Raw genomic sequence first — 21,861 nt, forward strand, 5'->3', positions numbered from 1 at the left:
ATCCAACGCGTAAGTTAGTCCTGAAAGATGATCAAGTGCTTATGGCTACTTTTCTTTAGCAGAAATACCATAAGATCGGTGGCTGTGACAACAACCTGCTCAGGATTCTCCTTGGCATTCCCTGCTATCTTGGCATTTGACACGAAGCTAATAAAGACTTCTCCAGAGGCATGTATTAACTCCGGTGGTGGAGGTGGCACGTATTCTTCGTCTTAATTTCGTTGCCTTTGCTACCGGTGCCTATACTCTTGAATGCCGTAGAGCGACATTTTGAGTTTCTCGCTCATCGCCCTCCGATATTTTAAAAGTAGGTTTCGGTAAATGGTAGTAATTGTTTTTTGAGAGGGTAGTCTAGGAAAGCCCGACACAATGTACTGAATGCTTCTCAAGTAATCACTTACTTTTCCACCCTTACCCTAAGTCCCACGTTGGAAATCATGAAGTAAGTCTTCCTGATTATATTATTTTTCTGTCACGTCACACTTTTGTTCCTTATGGCTCCTAATTAACGGCTTGCTTACTCAAATAAAATCACTGACTAGTTACGATAAAACTTATCTCTACTGACACCCATGCTTATTTGACAGCCCTTAGTGGCTCAAGGAAGTCCTCCGCATCCTCACTCTTATCTTCCCCCAAAAGTTAGAGCTTCCAGCTCTAAAGGGCTTTTGACGCCCAATACTCTCGTGGCTCAGTCAATTACTTGACGTGATCACGCTCCGATCTATCTTGGCGTCGCAAGTTACGTTAGTATATTCGATGACCTCTGAATTTTGTTTTGCTTTTGCGATTTAAACTTGGCTGGTCGTCTGAAGCTCACTGGTTCAAGGGCACTATTTCTCTCCCTGATCACTATGCATTTTTCTAGACCTGATAGGCCTGCACTGTCTCTTTCCCTTATTTCTGTCACTGTTGCCCATTTCCCAAGCGTTTGGTGACAAGGAGTCTCCCCCCCTCCATACTGGTTGCAGTCAAGAAGCGTTCTTTACATGTTCTTAGCGAAGTTATAACTGGTCACGGAAGGTGCAGGCTTTGTGAAAGCCCGAAATGAACTGTCGATTTTAAGTGCTAGAGACTCCGGCTCCTGACGACTCTGTGGCCAAGACTTTTGTCTTTTATCGGTGAGAAAGAACGAGTATCCAGCTTTTGTTCTTTGGTGACACAAGTTGATGTGGCCCATCATAAAAGTCATCTCGTACTCACTTACGTTTGGCCACGTGCTTAACCTTTTCCACGGCTACTCTTGTCTGCATCAGGTGTTTTCTTGACTGCAGCCACTTCCATTGACGTCGATGAGCCTCTGTTTCGCTGCCTGATCACTTACATCGTTTATTGATTTTCCGCAACTCAGATCTCGCTTGCGCATACGTATCGTCAAGGTGCTGGTCACTTAACACATTCTTTTTTATCAAGACGTCCCCTGGGCCCAGAAAGTGATTAAATTATTCTGCCACTAATTAATACAACTAATGGCTCTCCTTGGCAAGCACCTATCGTCTGGTGTATATATGACGTGTGCCAATATGACGTGTAAGGCTCCGGTGTTTGGGTCTGAGGTAATGGAAGAAAAAAATAAAGGTGGCACTTCAAAATATTGCAAATTCAACATAGTCTGGTTGACTGCTGAGTCTCTACGGTCACCCGAAGTAGCGTCAACGTAATTCCCCCTTCACTGATCTGCTGATGACATTAGCCTCTATTAACTGAAACTTCCTCAGTTGGGCAATCATGTCAAAAACTTCAAGGTAGATTCTTCTGGTGTTACCAGAAGGTGATAAGCACACACTGCGCCTGTTTGCTTGGCTCTGGAGTAAGAAAATCCATCAATGGTGCTTAATGAATGCCACGATGCTGGGTGACGTATACACCGTCGTTGTCATTACGGTGGCCTCTATGGTCACAGGACACGTTGGCCGAATAAAATCTGATGCCAGGCCCTTTACAGCGTGTGAAAAACTTAGTTTTGGGGCACTTACCTCCGGTTTTTTGTGACTATCAAATGACGAATTTGTTCTTGGCACTCCTAGAAAAGTTCTCTCGCTTTTGTCGTAGCTCAATGTTTCTAATGACCAAACGTTGCCTTGTTGCCAGCTTAGTTACTATGGTTTTATCTGCCCTTAATTGAATAGTGTTATTCGTAACGCTAATTTCTCACTGCTCGTCGCTTGACCCTAACACCTATGTGTTGCCACTAACTTTTTCCCCCGCGATTCACTATCTCCATATCTATTTTATGCAAAGTTACACTCTTAAAGTGAAATAAGCTCGTTCTTTGGCTTAAGCTCAAGCATTTAATATCACAAGAACCTATCGTGCAGGACTGACTTGTTTTTCTCTAAACTTAGTCCCCGCTCGTTAAACTGAGGTAATACTACTTTTATTAGAAGCGTTAGTAGCTCCCACTGAAAAGCTGTTTGTTTGAGGGTGTGCACAGCATTGGACATAATTTTATTATGCAACTGCAGTTCAGTCAGCCCAACATTACGTGGGCGGCTCATCTTCACTCGGTTGAACGCGCGAGCCAAACGATAGTCCTACTTTGCTTGTTATTATGCAAACGAAAAATAAAATTCCTCCCCTTGATTTATCATATATAGGGAGAAGTTTTGATTAAAGAGTCAGGTGGATATGTTGGATCGTCTATTAAAATGTATAAAATTGCTTGTATGCCAGTACACAAACAGTAAAAATGTTATTTATATCCCTATTTTTTTTTTTTATTTTTTTTTAGTAAAAAAATGAGAATCTTGACAAAAACCATTTTTCTGATAAAATCCCAGTACTACACTGAAAAGCGTTATATCTTATCTATATAGGGGCATGACAGCGAAGATGAGATCGGATACAGTATGCAACGTTGTGAAGGTCGCTTCTTTCTTTTTCTCTCTCTTGATTATACTTCTCCTAGCTAAAAAATGCGAGACACTTTCAAGCTCTGTTTTGCATGCGAGCTAATGCAAAAGTGGCCCACCAATCAGTGTAGCCTCGCACATTATTGCACCAAATTGATGTCGATACTTTCGAATTCCTTAACTTATCTACTCACACATACACATTTGAACTTGGCACAGGTCACAACACAGTGGTTAGTACATATATAGGTACACTCAGCGTATCACAAATGGTGCAACAATTACAAACTGATCACAAGAAAAATAACTACCTCCGTCTTCTCATACGTTGCAGTCTCATGAAACACACGCTTTCGCATCCCTCCCATCCTTTTTCTTTTCCTTGGCGCTACATCTCTTTTCTGATTTCTCATGCATAAAATAAATGGCATATAGATACAGGTCTTCATTAGGTTATAATAAATTATGAGCTTTCTTCTTGGAGACGCATTTTGGCGCTGAGTGTTGCGAAAAAAAGAAAAGTTACTGTGACATTTACAATCTTATCATGCCACTGCTGAAAATTAGAACTCGATGGTGATGAATTAACATTGACCAATGACATGACCCATTGTATCATAACTATCAACAACGTAGCAGTTGCCACAAAACAATACCAACTTCCGCATGACTTAGAAGCTAAAGTATAACGACAAGTACAAGATTGTCTGGTTAATAGCATAGTTAAGAGATCTAATCTGGTTACAACACGGCTAATTGGATCGTGCCCAAGAAAAACCACGATGGGATGCCTTAGCGGCAAGTGGTACTTAATTCCTTATCGTTTAATAAAAATATTGTCCCCGTGAGCTCCTTCCTACTCAATATTACCGAGATTTTCGATCAAATATAAAATTCTGGGTACTATACAGTCATTGTTTGTAAATCTAGGTTTCACCAGATCTTAGGACACCCAGATGACAAACATAAAACGGCCTTTTCTACTTTTAATGGGCACTGCAAACTCGTGAGGATATCCTTCAGGTAACGAAAGGCTGTAGTTAAATACCAGTCAGTCATGTCACGCACATTGGATGGTTTAATTGATACAAAAGCATTTCTTTATATAGATGATGCTGTAATTTATGCAAAAGTACTTAAAAAACACATAGAACTTTTCAGCAAAGTAATGGAAAGGCTAAGGGATACTAACTAAGAACTCGAATAAAGTAAGTGAAAATTAATGTAACAAGTGGTACCTGGGGCCCATGCTGAGCGAGAAAGGACTCAACCTCGATCATAAAAAAATGGATGCTGTCAAGTATTACACCAGCTCTAAAAAAATCAAAAATGTACAACAGTTTTTAGAATTTCTGGGCTACTACCAAAGATTTATCGAAGATCTTGCTGAAAAGGCAAGACCTTTGAGGAAACTACTGCAAATGATTTAAAGTTTCCAGTGGCTTGAAAAAAAAGATGGAGCCTTCTAAAACCTCAAAAAGGCCTTAAGCATTGCTGCACTCCTTCTGTTTCCAGATCTAAGTCAACCTATCATAATAACAACAGACGCTTCAAGATATGTCATTGGAGGTAGTCTGTCGCAAGGTCAAATAGGAAGTGATCTATGCATTGCATACACCTTGCAAGTCTTAAGAGGTCCCGAGTTGCGTTACGACACTTACGAAAAGGAAACACTTGCTGTTCTGCACGCAGTGTGAGACTTTCACCCTTATGTCTACTGTTATAAATCTACTATGGTTACTGACTATAAACCATTTGTATAATTCTAAGCTACCGATCTCAATGCAAGAATACGAATGTGTTGATTTAAATCCTCCAAATGTGACTACAACATTGTCCACTGCTCTGAACGGCTAAACTTACCCACAGGCGCTCTATCTCAAAATCTGGCAAGTAAATATTATAACTAGTTGACAGAAGGTCCCACAATACGGAAAATAATCCTCTATATAGCGCATAACCAGACCAGTGGCCGAAAATGAGGACCATTTCAACCAAGTCACCACCACGAGCAACTTAACAGCAAAACTCTCTGAGACAACAAACCAATAAGATATTGAGCAAGGTTAAGTTAAGAAAAAAGGCCGTTTTGGCCTTCAGACACAGACAAAAAATGAAGAAGTGAGTCTGAGGATAGTAACGATAGTGACACGTACGAGAGGAATATTATACCATCTAAAGTTGCCTTTTTACGTCACGCTAATATTATCAAGACGAAGAAACTATTTGAGCAAACGATAAACAGTTAAACATATTTTTTAAACACTTTGTGTGAATTTCTTGACAGTAGAGTTACTACACAAGTTCCATAAAGCTAACAAAATAGCATCCAACCATCATAAAGAGCAAGAGAAAAATTCGGTTAAAAAATTATCGAACAAAAAATACCATTTTGCTCTCTATCTAGCAGATAAAAGAAAAGTATTCCAAGTAACAGTTAAAAGCAGATTAAAAACTTTACTTAAAAAGTACAGTTACTTCTTGTAGAAAAAGGGGTTAAAAATGATTAACATTTTCAAAAGTGCAACTGTTTGTAACTTAGACTGGTCTAAAATACTGAGCCTTACTAAAACTACCTTTTAGGCCCATAAATAAAAGGTAATGATATGCAAAATCTCCTTGGAATTTAAAAAATTAATTAAAAGAGACAAAATATTTTACAAAGCGCACAAATCTTCAATCGGTGAACATCGTAGCAATTTGAAGGCCCTTAATCAAATACGCCAAGAGTATTACTGGGGCGTACTGAAGGACAACATTTAATGGCACGTCCAACAATGCTTGGATTGTCATATAGTAAAATTAGTAAGTGTTAAAGCCAAACAACCAATGCTAATAACAAATACTCCTGGTAATTCATTTATTAAAGTAGCTCTAAATATAGTTGGGCGATTACCCAAAACCAAAAATAAAAACAAACACATCTAACAATGCAGGATCAACTATCAGAATTAAATATTGCTGCACCGCTAAATGAGATGACACTGGCAATGATCGTCAATGCATTCATGAGACATTCTATCTGCATCTTTGAGGCACCTAAGGTCATAATGACGTATCAAGCAAGAATTTTTTTCAGCAATTCAATGCAAAGCATTTCTTAAGCATTAAACAAAGCAAAAAATAAGGATTACAGCTTTTTACCCGCAGTCAAACGTATTCCTAGAACAATCGCACCTCAACCTTGGCAAATATCTAAAGCAATATGCCAACAGCGACGATGACTGGGACCAGTGGGTCAAATTAACTACCCTTAACTACAACACATACGTCAAAAAAAGCACTTAGCATACCTCTTATGAGGTAGTTTTCAGAAAAATCGCAAAGATGCCATCATACATCTCACCCAAGGATAGAGATCTGTGGCCCACTTATTAATGATATATTCTTAAGTTAGTATTTGAGCTCAACAGAATAATAAAAATCATGAACGATAATTCTGTTCCATATAATAATGAGTTTATCAAGCGCTATGATTAAAATTCAAATTGAAAATCATTTAAAATTAACAAGTATATCGTCTTATAAAAAGGGGCTAAGAAAAGAAAATATGGTTGTTTCTTCTCAAGCCATGATAAGGTCTTAAAAGTTTTAAGCAAACAAATTGTAAAAAACTTGTAGGAAATAAGCACATTAAATTAAGACCCCGATATAAAAGCAAGACTCAATCAAAAAAGACTTGGTAGACAAATCTGCATCAGAGAAAGTCTGATTCTGCAATGGTGCACATGATTTGCCTTCTATCCGCCACCTTTAGTTTCTTTTTCATCTCTTGATTTCTTGTTCTCACTCAGTTATACAAGCCTGCCCCCATTCCTTATTGAACGATTTGATTTCAGAAAAAAGGGGGCCAAAAAATATCAATTTAATCAGGCTGAGTTTGCGCTCTAGTATCACCGTTGCCTCTACACTAATAGGTTATGATTTTGACTCTCAATCTGTTAAGGTTATTTCATTATAACTACGAGATATAAAATCCTGTGAAGCCCCAGTAAAGACAGTGAAGACCACAAAGCGATACGTTTATGTTCTGAAAACTGACTATGACGTAAAAACACACACAATTTAATGTAAGGTTTTCATTCAAAGAAGCACTTATCACTGTGGTATACAATTAAATAGCTGTGTAGTGCACAACAAAGTAGCTAATTTAATCGAAAGGGTGAATTGCAATGACTGTCAAACATTGTACCACACCAAAATATACAGACATGATTTGGAAGTTACGACTGGAATAAGCATAAACAGGACTACTCATATGGTTAAAACTTTCGTAGGTTCTCTTACCTCTGACGGAATCCGCTTTGGGTCATCCTACATGGGTGAATATGACTCTTGTAGCAATGTAACAGTTCAAGGATCGATTTAAATTAGGGTACAGAAATTTCTCGCCGATGTCAACTTACAAGAACATGTTTTATTAACAAGGTTAGGCACCTGGTGCCAATATAGCACAGAAAAGTATAAATTTTATAATTTATCTCACCTTAATGCTTGTAAGTGTCATAATTTTCTTTCAAGTATTCTACCAGTATTGTGGTTGTTTTTCTAAATTATACTATTTATTAAGTATATTGATTACTACTACTATATGTTCACATTTCGTTGGTTAGTAGTCATCACCTGAAGATCCTAAGTAAGCAGCTTAACAAATAATGTACTGGCGTTTTATGTACAATAAGTCTTGTATCGTTTGCTGCAGCTCTAAATTTTCTTATACCGATAACAACAAACTTATGCGTTGCAATGCTTGCCATAAGCTTTTTGTACGATCGATGTTCTAATAATAGCTAGTATGATCATTCTCATTTACTTTTCTCCTGCTGTACTGTTTTCATATTTCCGTGTTCTTCTGTATTAAATAATTAAAATTGGTTTCTCTTTTGTGATCATTTTACGCCTAGCAACTGTTATGAGCTTTATGAAAAACCTTGAAACTTCTTATTACCTGATAAACCTAATCCACTAAAATGTAGACACTCGCTCAAATCCAATTTAATTATTTTTGATTTTTAAATACTGGGTTAACCTACTTTATCTGATATTATGAAATAAGCCGTGACGCTTACTGCTAAAATTAATTAATCATTATCTGCAACAACTTAGCACTTGGGTACTTTTACCAGCAATTTGCAGGAATTAAAAAAAAAAATGCCATTACTAAGATGGGTAATAAGAACAAGTGTTTTTCACCTTTAAAAGTACTCTTTATAACGTCAAAAACCTGAATTAACTATATCTTGTATACTTTCTCATATACAATTAACTAATGAGAAAATTGTCTCTTTCCTTTTTAATACTATTGGCTATAATTATCTAAAAAAGTTCATTGCATGGAGCCGGGGTTGGTTATTATAAAAAGTATGTTATATCATTGATGCAACCCTCCGCAAGTTTTTTATCTTGGGGAGTTTTTCTGATGATCAGCTCAATTAATATGCGTGACGCTGTCACCATATGATCTAGCAAACATTCTCAGGAAATGTAGTGTGACGTTTCTGGCACAGGTGGCAATGCTCCAATTTACTTGCGTCCTCTTTTTTTAGCTCAAGAGTATCAGCTTCAGTGCATGGTTATAAAGGCTCATAAATAGCTGGGGTACGCTTTCCCTGTCTTACTTAATCATAATGTATGCATACGTCAGACTGTAGAGCTTAAAATAATATATTTTTGCTCAGAGTATAGTATTCTCGCATTAAAGCCTTTTTATGGCACGGATTAATGATGCCATACTCCTGCTGAAGACATACAGCAAATCCCTAGCCCTTATACGTTAAAATTTTGGCAAATTAATGTAAATCAATTCAAAACCTATTTTAATAATGTCGAGCTTCACTGCGTCGAGTCTAATCATGACATTATAGCTTTCACAGAGATACTTTTTACTTTTTATGATACTAATGCACTCGTTCTACAACAGGGATACAGTGTTTTTTGTAACGATACGAAATACAATGATAGAGAAGATGTATGCTTATAATTTTTAAATGATATTGCTGGTAAAGTTCAGTTTTACTCTTATTTTTTTTTTTTTTTTTATAACACGCCTGAGTACCCTACAGTCAAAATTTCGCTTACACATCGCAAGCACCTTTCTTTAGTCATGTAAAGGCGTCTTAGTGCTACTTTCCCTAATTATTATTTTTAAATTTTATTTACTCTCTTGCATACTTACTGTTATAAAGTAACAACAAGAGAATTTATTATAAATATCAAAACTGAGAATGATTTTGCTTAACTTTTCCATGCTTTTTAATCTTAACATGCTCTTCTCCTTGTATCTTCTAAACAAACCTATCACACTTACCATACTGATTATACAACTAATATTTGGCTTGACCTGTTCATCGTTTATACTTCTAGTCTAACTATCATTTCCAAATTTTATTCACTCTTTTGCCCACTTACTGTAATAAAGTTATAACTGGAGAATTAATTATAAACATAAATACCAACAATGATTTTGCTCGACTTTTGCATGCTTTTAAATCTCAACATGCGTGTTTCTTGTACATTCTAAACCTACTTATCACGCTTACCATCCTGATTATATGTCTCATACGTGGCTCGACCTGTTTATCGATTATAGTCCTATTGCTGTGAATAAATACTTAAAATCCACTGTCCATTTATTGCAGGGCCGGATCTCGTTCAACTATTCATGACACTTTTTAAAGTGCTAACTTTTTCTTAAAAAATTGTATTCACCGACTTAGATAAAATAAACGTTGATGAAACAAACTTTTTTTTTCTGATGCTCTTTTCTATCTACAGTTTTCTTTAGGTGATTCATAAGACTTGACACGCAATACAGATACTTGCTTTGATTCCCTTATTTGTAATTTCTTGTGCAATGTCTTGCCGTCTTACGATAAGCTTGCTCCAACTAGATATATTATTTTTATATAGATGTATAAGTTTTAGTTTATTAAATAGACCTTAGATCATGCAGAAAATTTTTCCCCTTATGCAACGCAGAGATGCTAATTACAAGAGGGCTCTTAGATTAAAATCTGATACTGAGCTGGCTCTTTGTCAAAGTGCAAGAGGGGATGCTCAGAACCTTCTATATTTTTTGAAAAATTGCTACCTTTTATTTAAACTAAATAAGGCTCTGAATATCAAAGCAAAATGATCTGAAATTTGTAAGCTTGGCCTGTCTAGACCTAATCTAAATGCTAAATAAGCTTAACGCTTCTTACTCGGAAGTTACGTTATGTGGGCATGGCCCAAAGATAACGGCTAAGGGTTTACTTTACGCTTGCTCTATTTCACTAGATACTTCTCAACCTTTTCTCCACCTTTCATCTATATAAAAGAATGATGCTCGTTCTGCTCACCTTGGTTGTACTACGGTTTCTGGTGGGTATTATGATTTGTCTTTACAAATGCTTAAACTGATTTTCATGCACATTGTTTGGCCCCTAATGTCTCTTATGAATAAGTTTTTCCCAATGACTTGTTCTTCCAGAAAAAAAGCTCTCATTGTCTTATTGTTAAAAAAAAGGAATTCACACTCCCAATCTGATATGCACCCTATCTCAAAATTTCTCGAACTTCATAAAATATGTGGTCGCTTAGCTTATAAACACTCCTAAGGATCCTAGATGATATTCAAGCTGCAATTAATGGTCGTAAGTCAACCATTTTTGTACTTTTCGTTTAGGTGTTAATAGGGTCAGCTTCAACTTTGATGCGATAGCCAACTGGGCTACTCAAAATAATCATACTTTACAACTACCAAAAAGCTTTGTAACAACTTAAGGCAGCTCACAATGTCTCTTGCAAATGGACTCGTGTTAACTAGCAGCAGTCACTGTTAATGCAGTTAAACTACAGTTTGTGTCTGAAGTAAAAAATTTTGATTTTTGGCTTACACCTCCTTTAAACTGGAACTGTTTTACTCGCTACGTATCTGGTAAGATAATTTGCTTCTTATACTGCCTTAAGCATAATCAACATGCTCTCTCACACTCTTTAAAAAAACAGCTTGTAAAAAGCCTGATTTTTTCATTATTTGACTACATGTCAGCTGCATATAATGGCATTAGTAACTCTTCTAATTTGTTCCTTCATCGCACTTTGAATAGTTGTATGGTAATTGTGTATAAAAATATTGATTGTCGTTCTAGAGTTATTTCGCTCCAAATCAAATCAGACTAGCTCTCTGTCTCTTGTCACAGAGATGATTTTCTTGGAATTCAAGCTAAGTCCACACTTGCTCGCAATTACACTTGTAGCGAATCAATCAGCTACCACATTCAGAGAAAATTAAACAACTCTCAACTTTTACTAATGGTTTCTGTTAAAAAAGACGCTTATCGTCTTACAATTATATATCTTACTGACCTTTTTTTCCTTTCGATTGACATTTAAAAAAATTTGTATGTATTTGAAACAATTTTAAGGCAACAAGAGAAAAACGAAAAATAAAAAACCTAAGATGGCTTAAGTAAATCTAGCTATGGTCCAAAAAAGGAAAGGATCCTCTCGCGCCATCGTTTATGCCTATGACTGAATAGGGACCGATGTTCTACCTTCCACTAAAGCTGTCACGCATGTCTTGCTGATTACTCGAGAAAAATTTCACCTTTGATCACTTTTTATGTTATACCTCCTAACTGATTCACCTTCTCTTTCTCTCTCTTACCGCCAAATTATCCGTCCGTTACAACTTTTCCTGTCACTTTCTCTTTTTATCACCACCTTATTCTTCTATTTCAACCTTGCCTCTTACGTTTCTATTTGCAATAATAATAAAATAAGTGTCAATCGAAGATAGTTCTAATTTAAAGATAACAATTCAACTACCAGAAACAACCTCTCATGTATTGCATCTTTTTTTTACTGGCCCTACACTAATAACACTAGTTCTACTTGTATCATTCTGATTGTCTTCCTATAAAGTGACCATTTGTAGTACAGTCGTCGCTCCTTTTAAAAACCTACATCATGCAGTATTTGACCAATCTTCTTATAAGCAATCTTTTATAATCTTTAATATACTTGTATATGGATATCTTCAAAGTTTCAATAACAGCGAATAAAAACTTGAGACTGGACTGCAGCCTAGGCTTTATCTAACCAACCATAGTCCACTAAAGTATATTTTACTTATCACTCTATTATTGATATATTGTATAGTTTTTGTGCAGATCATTTATATCTTGCATATATTGATTTCTTGGCGCCTTATACTTATGATAATACGAATTGTTTAACTAAAATAATTAATTTATTACTTGTTTTTAATTCTCACTGTTTTCTTAGCCATATTTATGAAATTATGATTTTGTAGCGCTTAACTTTTTTTTTGCTGTAACGTGGGAATTCTGGCACACCACCCGTATGGAAGAGCTGTAGTGCAAGGGTATATGGCTCCCCTCTCCAAGAAGGTGGCTGTCGCTCCTTTAAGTGAAGGAACGGTGCCATAAATAGCGTGCTTGTGTACGTAAGTGTGTGTAAGAGCTCGCAAATCATGTTCTCTCCCTCTCGTGTCTGATTGTATACCAAACTAGCTTTGAGATTGGCCCCTGTGACCACTTACCTACACATATACATGAAAAATGTACACATGTGTACACGCATGTATGCGCTTGTGCGTGTGCTAATGATGTGCTGGGTCAGCCCTGCTATTACACATACTTATCCGTACTTTCTGAACAAGTATAAGATGTAAGACTAGCTTTTTCCTAGATCAATTGATGCACGAGACATTGTTTTCCAATACAGTAGCATTCCGGCAGCCAGGTTAATCCTGGATAATCATAGTAATGCATGGTCAAGTTAAGAATCGTGCCAGCACACGGGCCTCTTGGAGCAGCTCATCGTCCTGAGACATAAGCATTTATCCTTAAGAAGCTGAGCAAGATACTTATTAAAACGCTGTCAGGAAAAGCTAAACGCCCTAAGATAAGATAATAAAGATGCTCCTTTTTCTTATGACCCAAACAAGACAGGGGAAACTAGAAGAAGCCTTAATTATAGAACTAAGTATCAACACTTTTCTACTGAACCACATTGACAGCAAGGTGTTGAAAGCATATAAGAGGCCATGCATTTAGGCAAGGAGTCAGAGCTATTGTATAAAGAACCACCTCAAGACAACTCTCTTAGTGCAGAGGATCTTCACATCAAAGGACAACCCCGATACGATACATGAAGCAACAAATATCAGTAAGTATTGAACGTTTAACCTTCAAATTCTCAGGACGTATACTTGACCTCAAGACTCATCCACACACGCTGAGCTGCTTATTACATTTTATTAATAATTGCAACTTGGATAAAAAGTAAGTTAATATCCATTTTTTTTTTTCCCTTGTTTTTCACAACCTGTTAATCCACAATATAGGGAAAAATTCTGTAATTTTACGGTATAATTTGTAAAATTACTTAACAATCTTAAAAATAAGAGTCCTAATTCATAACTAGTTCCAGAAGAAACATACGGAGAATTAAGTGTATTTTTCCGCACTAAAAAAAACTCTGAAGTTCTTTGTAATGTTTAGGTAATTTCTTAGTTAATTTATTAGTTATTGATGCTTATAAAACAAGGAAAAATTACGGTTAATAATATTGATTGGTATAAGATTGTATATCAAACTATTTGTAAAAATTGTAAAGCAAGTTACATGGGTCGACTAGACGTTTAAAAATAAGTAGATAAATCGTTTAGACTCTGCAGATATTTTAGGATAAAATAAGAAATATTTGTCTAGTTCTTACTTCACATCAAGTAATTTAAGTTTTCGTTTCACCTTACAAAATAAACAGAGCCCAAACAATTCATCTATACGCAATTAAGGGCAAGAAGGTTATACTGTTAGGATGATATATTTTTTGATTAATAATCTAGATATAGCTTAGTATTGTTTATTTGTAATAAAAAAGGGCATGAATTATTTTAAAAGTGCTTACATACGAATGCCTCCATCTACATATGTGCCAAATGATACTATGATAAAGGTATCAATATTGCTTGTGTATCTCTTACAGTCACATTGAAGTTTTGACTCATCTATAAGCATTAAAGTAATTTCCTAATAACCCTACTAACATTGAGCTCGAAGTAAGAACAGCTCGGAACAACTATCGGAACTTATCTAAACCTACGGTGCGAGTGAGGGTACGGCTCCTTAGTAGCTCAAGCTACTTAAAATCAGCTATCTTGTAAACAGAACGTTCGGAGCTTGATCCGCAACCAGCGAAAGTGTTTTTCTTATTTTCACTTAACATTAAGTAATTCATGTTTCTTTTTTGCCCTATAAGACAAAAATAGTTTAAACAATTTATCTTTTTACAATTAGGGGCCAAAAGGTTGTACTATCATCATTATATACTTAAATACAAGAATGAATGAGCTTTTAGGGCGTATAAGTAATTCTAAATATTAGGAAAGTAGATCTGTGATAGCAGATTATTTCAGATAAACTGATGATTCATTTTGTTTTGATAAAGTGAAAATATAAGACACAGAGAATAGTAAGTTTAAACGACAAATATCTGAAAAGTTACAGATCCATGCTTACGCTAATAATATTAATACAAAACCAGCTACTCAGAACTTAAATGCTTGTTACAAAAGTAATATAAGTAATATTGCCTTATTTTTAATTCCTATCAACACTTAAGTCAATAACCTTTTTTAAATTGCTCGTAGACATATTTGCTGTGAGAATAAAGACCAGCAGCACTGCAGCGGACTTTTTCTGAGACCTGACGCGTGTCATAAGCCAGTTGTTGTGCCGTGATACAAACGGACTTGGCAACGTAAATATTTATTGCAATTGATTAAGAGCTTGAGGTACTCTGCACTTTTGATATATGAAAGTTAGTGCAATAATTCATTCATTGAAAAATTAATGATTCGCTGACAGTAACTCCAGGATGTCTTTGCTTTAGTTATAAAAAGCAAAGTGTACACTGTGTACAGCCGTTGCCGGTTGGCACAGTGGCTACAGTTGACAACGACACACAAAGGAAGCACACGTCAATACACATACATACATTCATAACCTTTTCAAATCAGCTAACATGATTGACCAATAATTCAACAATTGAAAACTATTAAAGGTATTTTTTTGCTGCTTCTGTTTCTGCTCTGGCATCTGTATATATACATACAGCTTGCCCATTTCTTGGCTTTGCCCTTCATGCTTCTTGATGATACACAGCGCTGAGATAGGTTGGAAGTTTTTGTATGGATGTTTCATTCCGCGATTTTTTATATATTAAAAGTCCACAGTACTACAGGATTTCAGTTAGTTGCCATTATTATTTATGTCGCTGAGTCCTTATGTGTCATGGCACAAAAACTGGCTCACGACACGTTCAGGTCTTAGAAAAAATCTACAAGAGCCTTGCTGATCTTTGTTCTCACAGCGAATACAGCACACACATTTACGAAGAGCATCTATATAAAGCATGTGTAAAAAGCTTCCACTTTTGTATTTACCGTTATACTAATACACATTTTACTCATAAGTCACTGCCTGTTTAAAAATTGTCAATTGTTGCTTATGGTGCGAATTTGTAAAAGTTTTTACTGACGTAAAATTATTTCACACATTTTGTTTTGCATTTTCGATTGTATCAAATAAGGGTCTTGTTGTTTTTATAACTGTTTGGGCTTAATCATTGTATTATTATTTAAAATAAAAAACTGCCGATAGTACTGCTCTCTAAGTTCTTTTTGTTTATGCTGATCATTAGGTATTACTTGAGCTATTGAAATACAGAATATGCAATTTCTTGTATGCAAAAAAAGCGAAAGAGATGTCAGCAGCCTTCTTTGTATAATTAAAACTTAATTCACCACGTCATCCTTTACAAAGAGCTGTAGAAAAAACGTCCTTAATTTTTTTCTTGTGTATAATATCATTGTATCTGTTAATATTAATGTCTTATAAATATAATTGTCCTAATCTCTAGAATAATATGTTGTAAGTAACACAAAATTATGATCATTTTTTGAAATTCATAACAAGGAAAAACTCACATCTGGTGGATTAACAAGTTCTCTTGGAGTAATAAAGGAAAGAAGCTGAAGTGACAGTTGGTGCCATACTATAACTGATTCACAAAAAAAACAGTCTGGTATATTGTCGCAAGAGTGATTAGAGCTCAAGCTTACGACGTTAGTTGATTTTAAAAGTTGACAAGCTTCTTGACAGATCCAGCTATCAGTTCCAACGTTTTTTTCAATATTTTGTAATTCCATCTAAAACAAATTTTTTTCCTGTTTGCAATTAAATTACAAATTTTGTATATGTTATAAAATTGACAAGGTCTTAAGCTAAATGAACCTGCTGTGGTGGAGGAAAGAGGTTAGTCATTTTATTCTCACCTTAAAAATCAATCTTTTCTTCTGTGGTAAACTATTACTGGCAACAGTATCATTTAAGCAAAATTTGCACAGCAACGTAAATTTAAGTATAAGAACGGATAGAAAGCATTTATGTATCTAATATTTATACTTAAAATAGTTACACTACCAATATAGGGGTGCTTTCTACAATCAGTTGGATTACTGAAATTGTTTTCTTATACTGCATAACATTACCCGAAAAAAATTTTTAATTATAGCTATTTGTTTAATGATTTCAGGTCAATAACTTCCTTGAATTTCAATATTTCCCATACGTTTTATTAACTAAAAAAAAATTAAAAACTCGTTAAAGAAAATTTATCGATAAATTTTTGTAATGTAGTGTAGTTATAATAAAAAAAAAACTATTCCGTACGCTACGCAAGACAGCATACATGTTATTCAATTTTTCGTTGTAGTATCTATAACTAAAAATTAACAAGAGAAATACATTTTTTATCACATTTAGTCATATATAACCCAAAAAATAATCAATTTTGTTAAGATAAGGGAGAATAGTTTTTAAAAAAATATGCAGTTGAAGGGCATTATAATAGAGTCCATGAAAGAAAAAATTAAATATTTCAATTAAAAGTCAATAATTATTTGTTGGTATAGTAATGTTTATTACATAAATTTCTTACCTCTCTCAGAATAAAGGTTAAACTAATTTGAATAGAATATCTATTGTTAATATGTACCCATAAAAAATTAAAATGTTTATGTTAGTGCAAAAAAAGTTATCTTAAAAGTAAAGCCGATAAATAACAACATTTAATGTCAGAATATGGTTAGTACTATGCTGAAATTTGTTTATGTAGTTAAATAATTATTTTTCAATCTTATTGACTATAACCTTTTTTTTACACAACAGACTAACTGACCCTGGTTTTTTCGTAATAACTATACTTAAAAAACATTAAAAGGTATCTTTAATTTTTTTTACGTAGATATTATTTTTAATCGTACAATTCGTGCTTTTAAGTTAAATAAATTTTTTATTTCTAATAAAAACATTTTTCCTCTTAGTTTAAAGTCTATGTAACGAATTAGAATTTATTGACAGATCGTTAGCTCGCTAAACACGTTGAGGGCAGACCCCTGCTAGTATATTTTTAGATATTTTATAGTTTTTTTGGTGGATCAGTCCAAACATCCCCTCACATCTCTATGGTCTCCTTGTAGCAACCAACAGCCCCCATTCAACAAGGGAGAGTTCTTTATATTTATCTATAAGTTTAACCTAACAAAAAATGTTTAATTCAGCATGCCATTCACTCCTCTAGATCCCTCTTTTGATCTTAGTGTCTCCCCTGTATTGTCAGTACTTCCCTCTTTAAAACATAGATTGTTTTCTAAAAACATTACAAGTCTTGTATTTTTTGACACTTTTCACACTTCCATTAGCTCCTCCACACCTCCTCATAAAATAAGAGAGAGTTCTCAACATTTCTCCACGATTTTTTTCTTACAAAAAATTCATCAAACCCTCTGACACTACTGTGCCCCCACTATAAGAACCCCCTCACAGCCCACCACAAAAATCTAAGATTGTTTTGAAAAAATATGTTATAAAAGGTTACAAATACGGTAATTCACCCTACAGAGTCCCACAAAAATAAGGAAAAGTATTGTGAGTATACTTTATTATAGGGTCAATATGAGTTACTGACCTTTATGGACCCCTCACACCCCCAACATTATTATTTTTATTTTCGTCCGTACATCAACTTCAATGTGTAATAACTTTGATCAATTTTTCATTTGGCTTATGGGTTTTTGTCTTAACAACAATAAATTTAATGTGATTGTAAGCAAAATTTTTCGAAAAACAGCAGCTTGTAAGGTAAAAGGTCTTGATGGTATATTGAATTACATGAGATTAAAATTTTTCTTCATGATAAACTTATTTTTATGGGTACGTTAACAATCCATCCTCTTCAAATCTTTTTTTCAAACGTCTTATTCTACTGTTTTTTGATGCCCACCATTAGAAAAGCAAGAAAATACAATTATAGGTAAGGTTAAAAAAAAAAAATAAATAAAAATGCACAACTTTTTTATCTTTTTTTTACACTCCACCTTTGAGGAAAACACAGGCGTGCTGACTTTGTTGTGATTATTTACATATCAGTACATAATGTCTTTTGTTTGGTACTTTTTTTTGTGTTTCAGTATTTTACGTCTGGCTCTTATAAACAGCACTACTAGGGGTACTAAGCACTAATGATAAGCAAGGGTAAAAGGATGGGTGGCCTCTTCATTACTGGAAGGGGGGTAAAGAATATTGGCAGTTTCATTTCGAGAAGGTTGCTTATCTGTTTCTAGGGGAGCATTGCGTGGTGGAAAAGCATTTGTTACAGTTGACGGAGGCACTTGCCTAAGAAAGTCAAACTGGCTGGAAATTGAACCGTGGTCTCCTACATGCCAACCTACGACCAGCAGACTGAGTCACGACGTGCTTATTCAATACCTATGAATGTGAGATACGATACCGCTAATTAAACTTATGCAGAATCTATGAAGGGTCCGTTTAAAAAAAAATACTAATAGATGGCATTGACGTTCTTCTATTTATCGTCTCTTTATACTTACGTTTATACATGTATAAATCAAATCAACTCTTGTACATATTTGCGGATTGTTTCTGTTATTCTAAGTCAATTAACTTATTTCTCTCCTTTATTTTAGAAAAATTTGAGCGATAGGGCAGGCGTTGAGCTATAATGATCTAGATCCAATAAATATGCCTTAAAACAGTTATTTCAGAAGTTCTTAAATATTTTAACGAGTAGCAATACAAATATTTTCAAATAACAGTCAAAACACTGTCAAAGCCTCAGTATGTTGGAAGTATTCCAAATATTTGAAGCATGTTCGTATTCTTCATCAAAAATATGGGCTTTGACAGTGCTGCTGTAAAAGTAACTTTCTTTCAATAAAAGTCTGCGTTCGTCAAGTGTCTTTAACACGGGCGTATTATTATAAAGAGACACATTTTTTTTTGGCAAGTTTATTTGGTCTGTAGTAAGATTATCAATATTTGAATTACTGTTTCCACTATATTTAACTCTTTTGTAACGTTGGAAAACCGAGAGGTAAGGAGGTGCTTCGCGAGAACGATCAAAAACTTGGGACCTTAAAGACTTTTATTTAAGATACTTATTTATAAGGCAAAGACGCGTGTGTGTTCCCGATTAATTGGCTGATCTCTGACTTAAGTGTTTATCTAATCCGCTTCTTCTCTTTGTTCTTTATGTCCGTCTCTCCAAGTGTTCTCTTCGTTCTCCCTGTCTGCCCGAGTCTTCTCTTCGTTCTCTCTGTCTGTCCGTATATTCTCTTTCTGCAGCGGTCACGTTTGAAGGGATTTAAGTTCAATACTTGTATTTTCAATAAAAAAATATATTATACCTGCAGCGCATCAAATAGTATAAAATAACAATTGTTGAAGTTGACCGTGCGAGAGCCGAGCGCACCGGCCGACGTGTGCTGCAGAGGTGGGGGGAGCGACTGCGGTGGCGGCGGCTCTCTGAGCGCAGCTTGGCGACAAGAGAGCAAGTGGTTTTAAATCATTTGTTCTCGTTAAAACATTATTTTCTCAGCTTCCTCTGCACGTACAAAGATCCTTTTAAAATTGATTTGAGGTAGCTTGACGATATGTTATCGATGGTTATTACTATTTGTATGGACGATTTAGGTTTTCGTCTTAAATTTAAAGCTTATGTTTAACATTAATTAAAAAATTTTTTTTAGTTACATCTAAAATAATGTAATGATGATAATATTATATGCTACACAATATTTACGTGTTTGAAGGATTTACATAATAAAGTCTATGGACGTAATAAAAGTATTGTTGTTGAAAAAATGTGTATAGCTTACAAAACTCACATGCTATTCAATCCATAAAATTATGATTTTTCACTGTGCGCACACTTATTTATTTCGAAGCAAAACAATGTATAGCACTAAACGAGAGGACACGAATTGTGTGACGTGATTCTTATTTGGACCAAGTAAACGCAAAAGCTCCTACGTGGTTGAAAACCGTTGATGAGAGAGCACGCAGCTTGCCCTATTTCAAAAAGGTTTAAGAATTATTTTCCTAAATTATAGTACAAAGACGAGGGAAACAGTGCTTCGAAATTTTTACATAACTTTGAATAATAATGTTTAAAAACGGTATTTAACGGCATTTTTTTAGTGCATTATATTTGTTTTGCATTAACTAACTGATAAAGACGAAAATCTTAATCGTCCAGACAAATAGTAATAATCATCGATAATATATCGTCAAGCTACTCCAAATCGATTTCAAAAAGATTTTTTTACGTGCAGAGGAAGCTGAGAAAATGATATTTTAACAAGAATGAATGATTTAAAGCCATTTGCTCTCTTGTCGCCGAGCTGCGCTCGGAGAGCCGCTGCCGCCGCAGTCGCTCCCCCCACCTCTGCAGCACACGTCGGCCGGCACGCTTAGCTCTTGGTATTCGTATGCCTTCTCTCCAATATCGACGACCCTGTTTGAATGAGGGTGGCCTAGTAATGTTGTCTTTCAATGGCCAAGTTCTCAGAAACACTGCCGCACACTGGGTGTTGTTGATTATTCCTCTCGATCGTCGAGCGGTGATCTGGGTACATTATTTTTAGTCTCCCTTACATGAACGATTAAGTACTGGTCCATGTAGTTTTTGCAAAATTATGCTAACTTTAAGGTGGACAGTTTGACGAACGGGCTATTCGTTAGTTTACAAATGGAAGTCAATTCTATATCCCGTTACGATTATGTGTGGCGTTTTAGGTGTTGTGGTTATCAGTATATCATGATGGTAGGAGTGGGATTGTATCTAATGGAAAACGATAGCAGGAAGTAAGAAGAGGAGGTTTAATCTCCCATACTTGACGTGGGCTCGTAGGCCTTTAAAAATAACAGTTTTATTGTTCCTGAAATTGTTTTATTTCTTTTTCATCATTTCTTTATGCTCCTCTCTACCTAACAATGATTGCAAAATTTTTTATTTTTTTATATATATTCTTTTTTTTTTTACAATAACGAAGTCAATCAGGTAATAAAGAATAAAATTATTTAAACTTACAAGTATATGTAAGCTTACACGTCTGTTTTTTACTTTTTATTTGTCTTTACCATCCATAATTTGTACATTTAGCCTGTGAGTTAATTCTACTCCTATTGAGTACGTCTACTTACTAGAGAGTGCCACACGCGCTTCTCATTCGCTTTGCTTTTTTCATTTACGTTACATCGAATTACAATTAATTATTATTATCAATGCTTTGTTAATGCGTACCTTTCCATTATAGTTGTTTATTTTTTTTTGCAAATCTAAGTCTAACGTATGTGAATATCTAGTTTGCGGCGCGTCCGGGTACCGCGAAAATTTTGGCGAACCCTAATTATTTCGACCATGGGTTTTCACTAACTATTTTATACATGCTGATGCCCCAACCCTTAAATTGTGCATTTGCCTGTAGGTACCCACGTGAGCCTGCATCGCTTGAGTCCCGACCCTGAAGCTATGTTCATGTGTTAAACGTGCGTATGGGCTTCAGTGACTGCGTGAGTCACGCTTACTAATGAGTCCGCTTGGCTTTCTTTACTCCCTCTTTTTCTCGCTACAT

At 35.2% G+C, this 21,861-nt stretch overlaps 1 protein-coding gene across 1 annotated transcript in view; it reads right to left on the minus strand.

Annotated features, from left to right (window-relative positions):
* The window catches only part of LOC106644845 (uncharacterized), a 2,208,360-nt gene that overhangs the window by 1,227,563 nt on the left and 958,936 nt on the right, over nt 1–21,861 (minus strand). The window contains exon 33 of the mRNA XM_089592443.1: nt 15,853–16,074. Coding sequence (XP_089448569.1) covers nt 15,853–16,074 — 222 coding nt within the window. The remainder of the gene's footprint in view (nt 1–15,852; nt 16,075–21,861) is intronic.

This window comes from Copidosoma floridanum, unplaced genomic scaffold (assembly GCF_036245765.1).
Source record: "Copidosoma floridanum isolate Cflo_tuat_1 unplaced genomic scaffold, Cflo_Japanese_pri ptg000017l, whole genome shotgun sequence".
Taxonomy (NCBI): Eukaryota; Metazoa; Arthropoda; class Insecta; order Hymenoptera; family Encyrtidae; genus Copidosoma; species Copidosoma floridanum.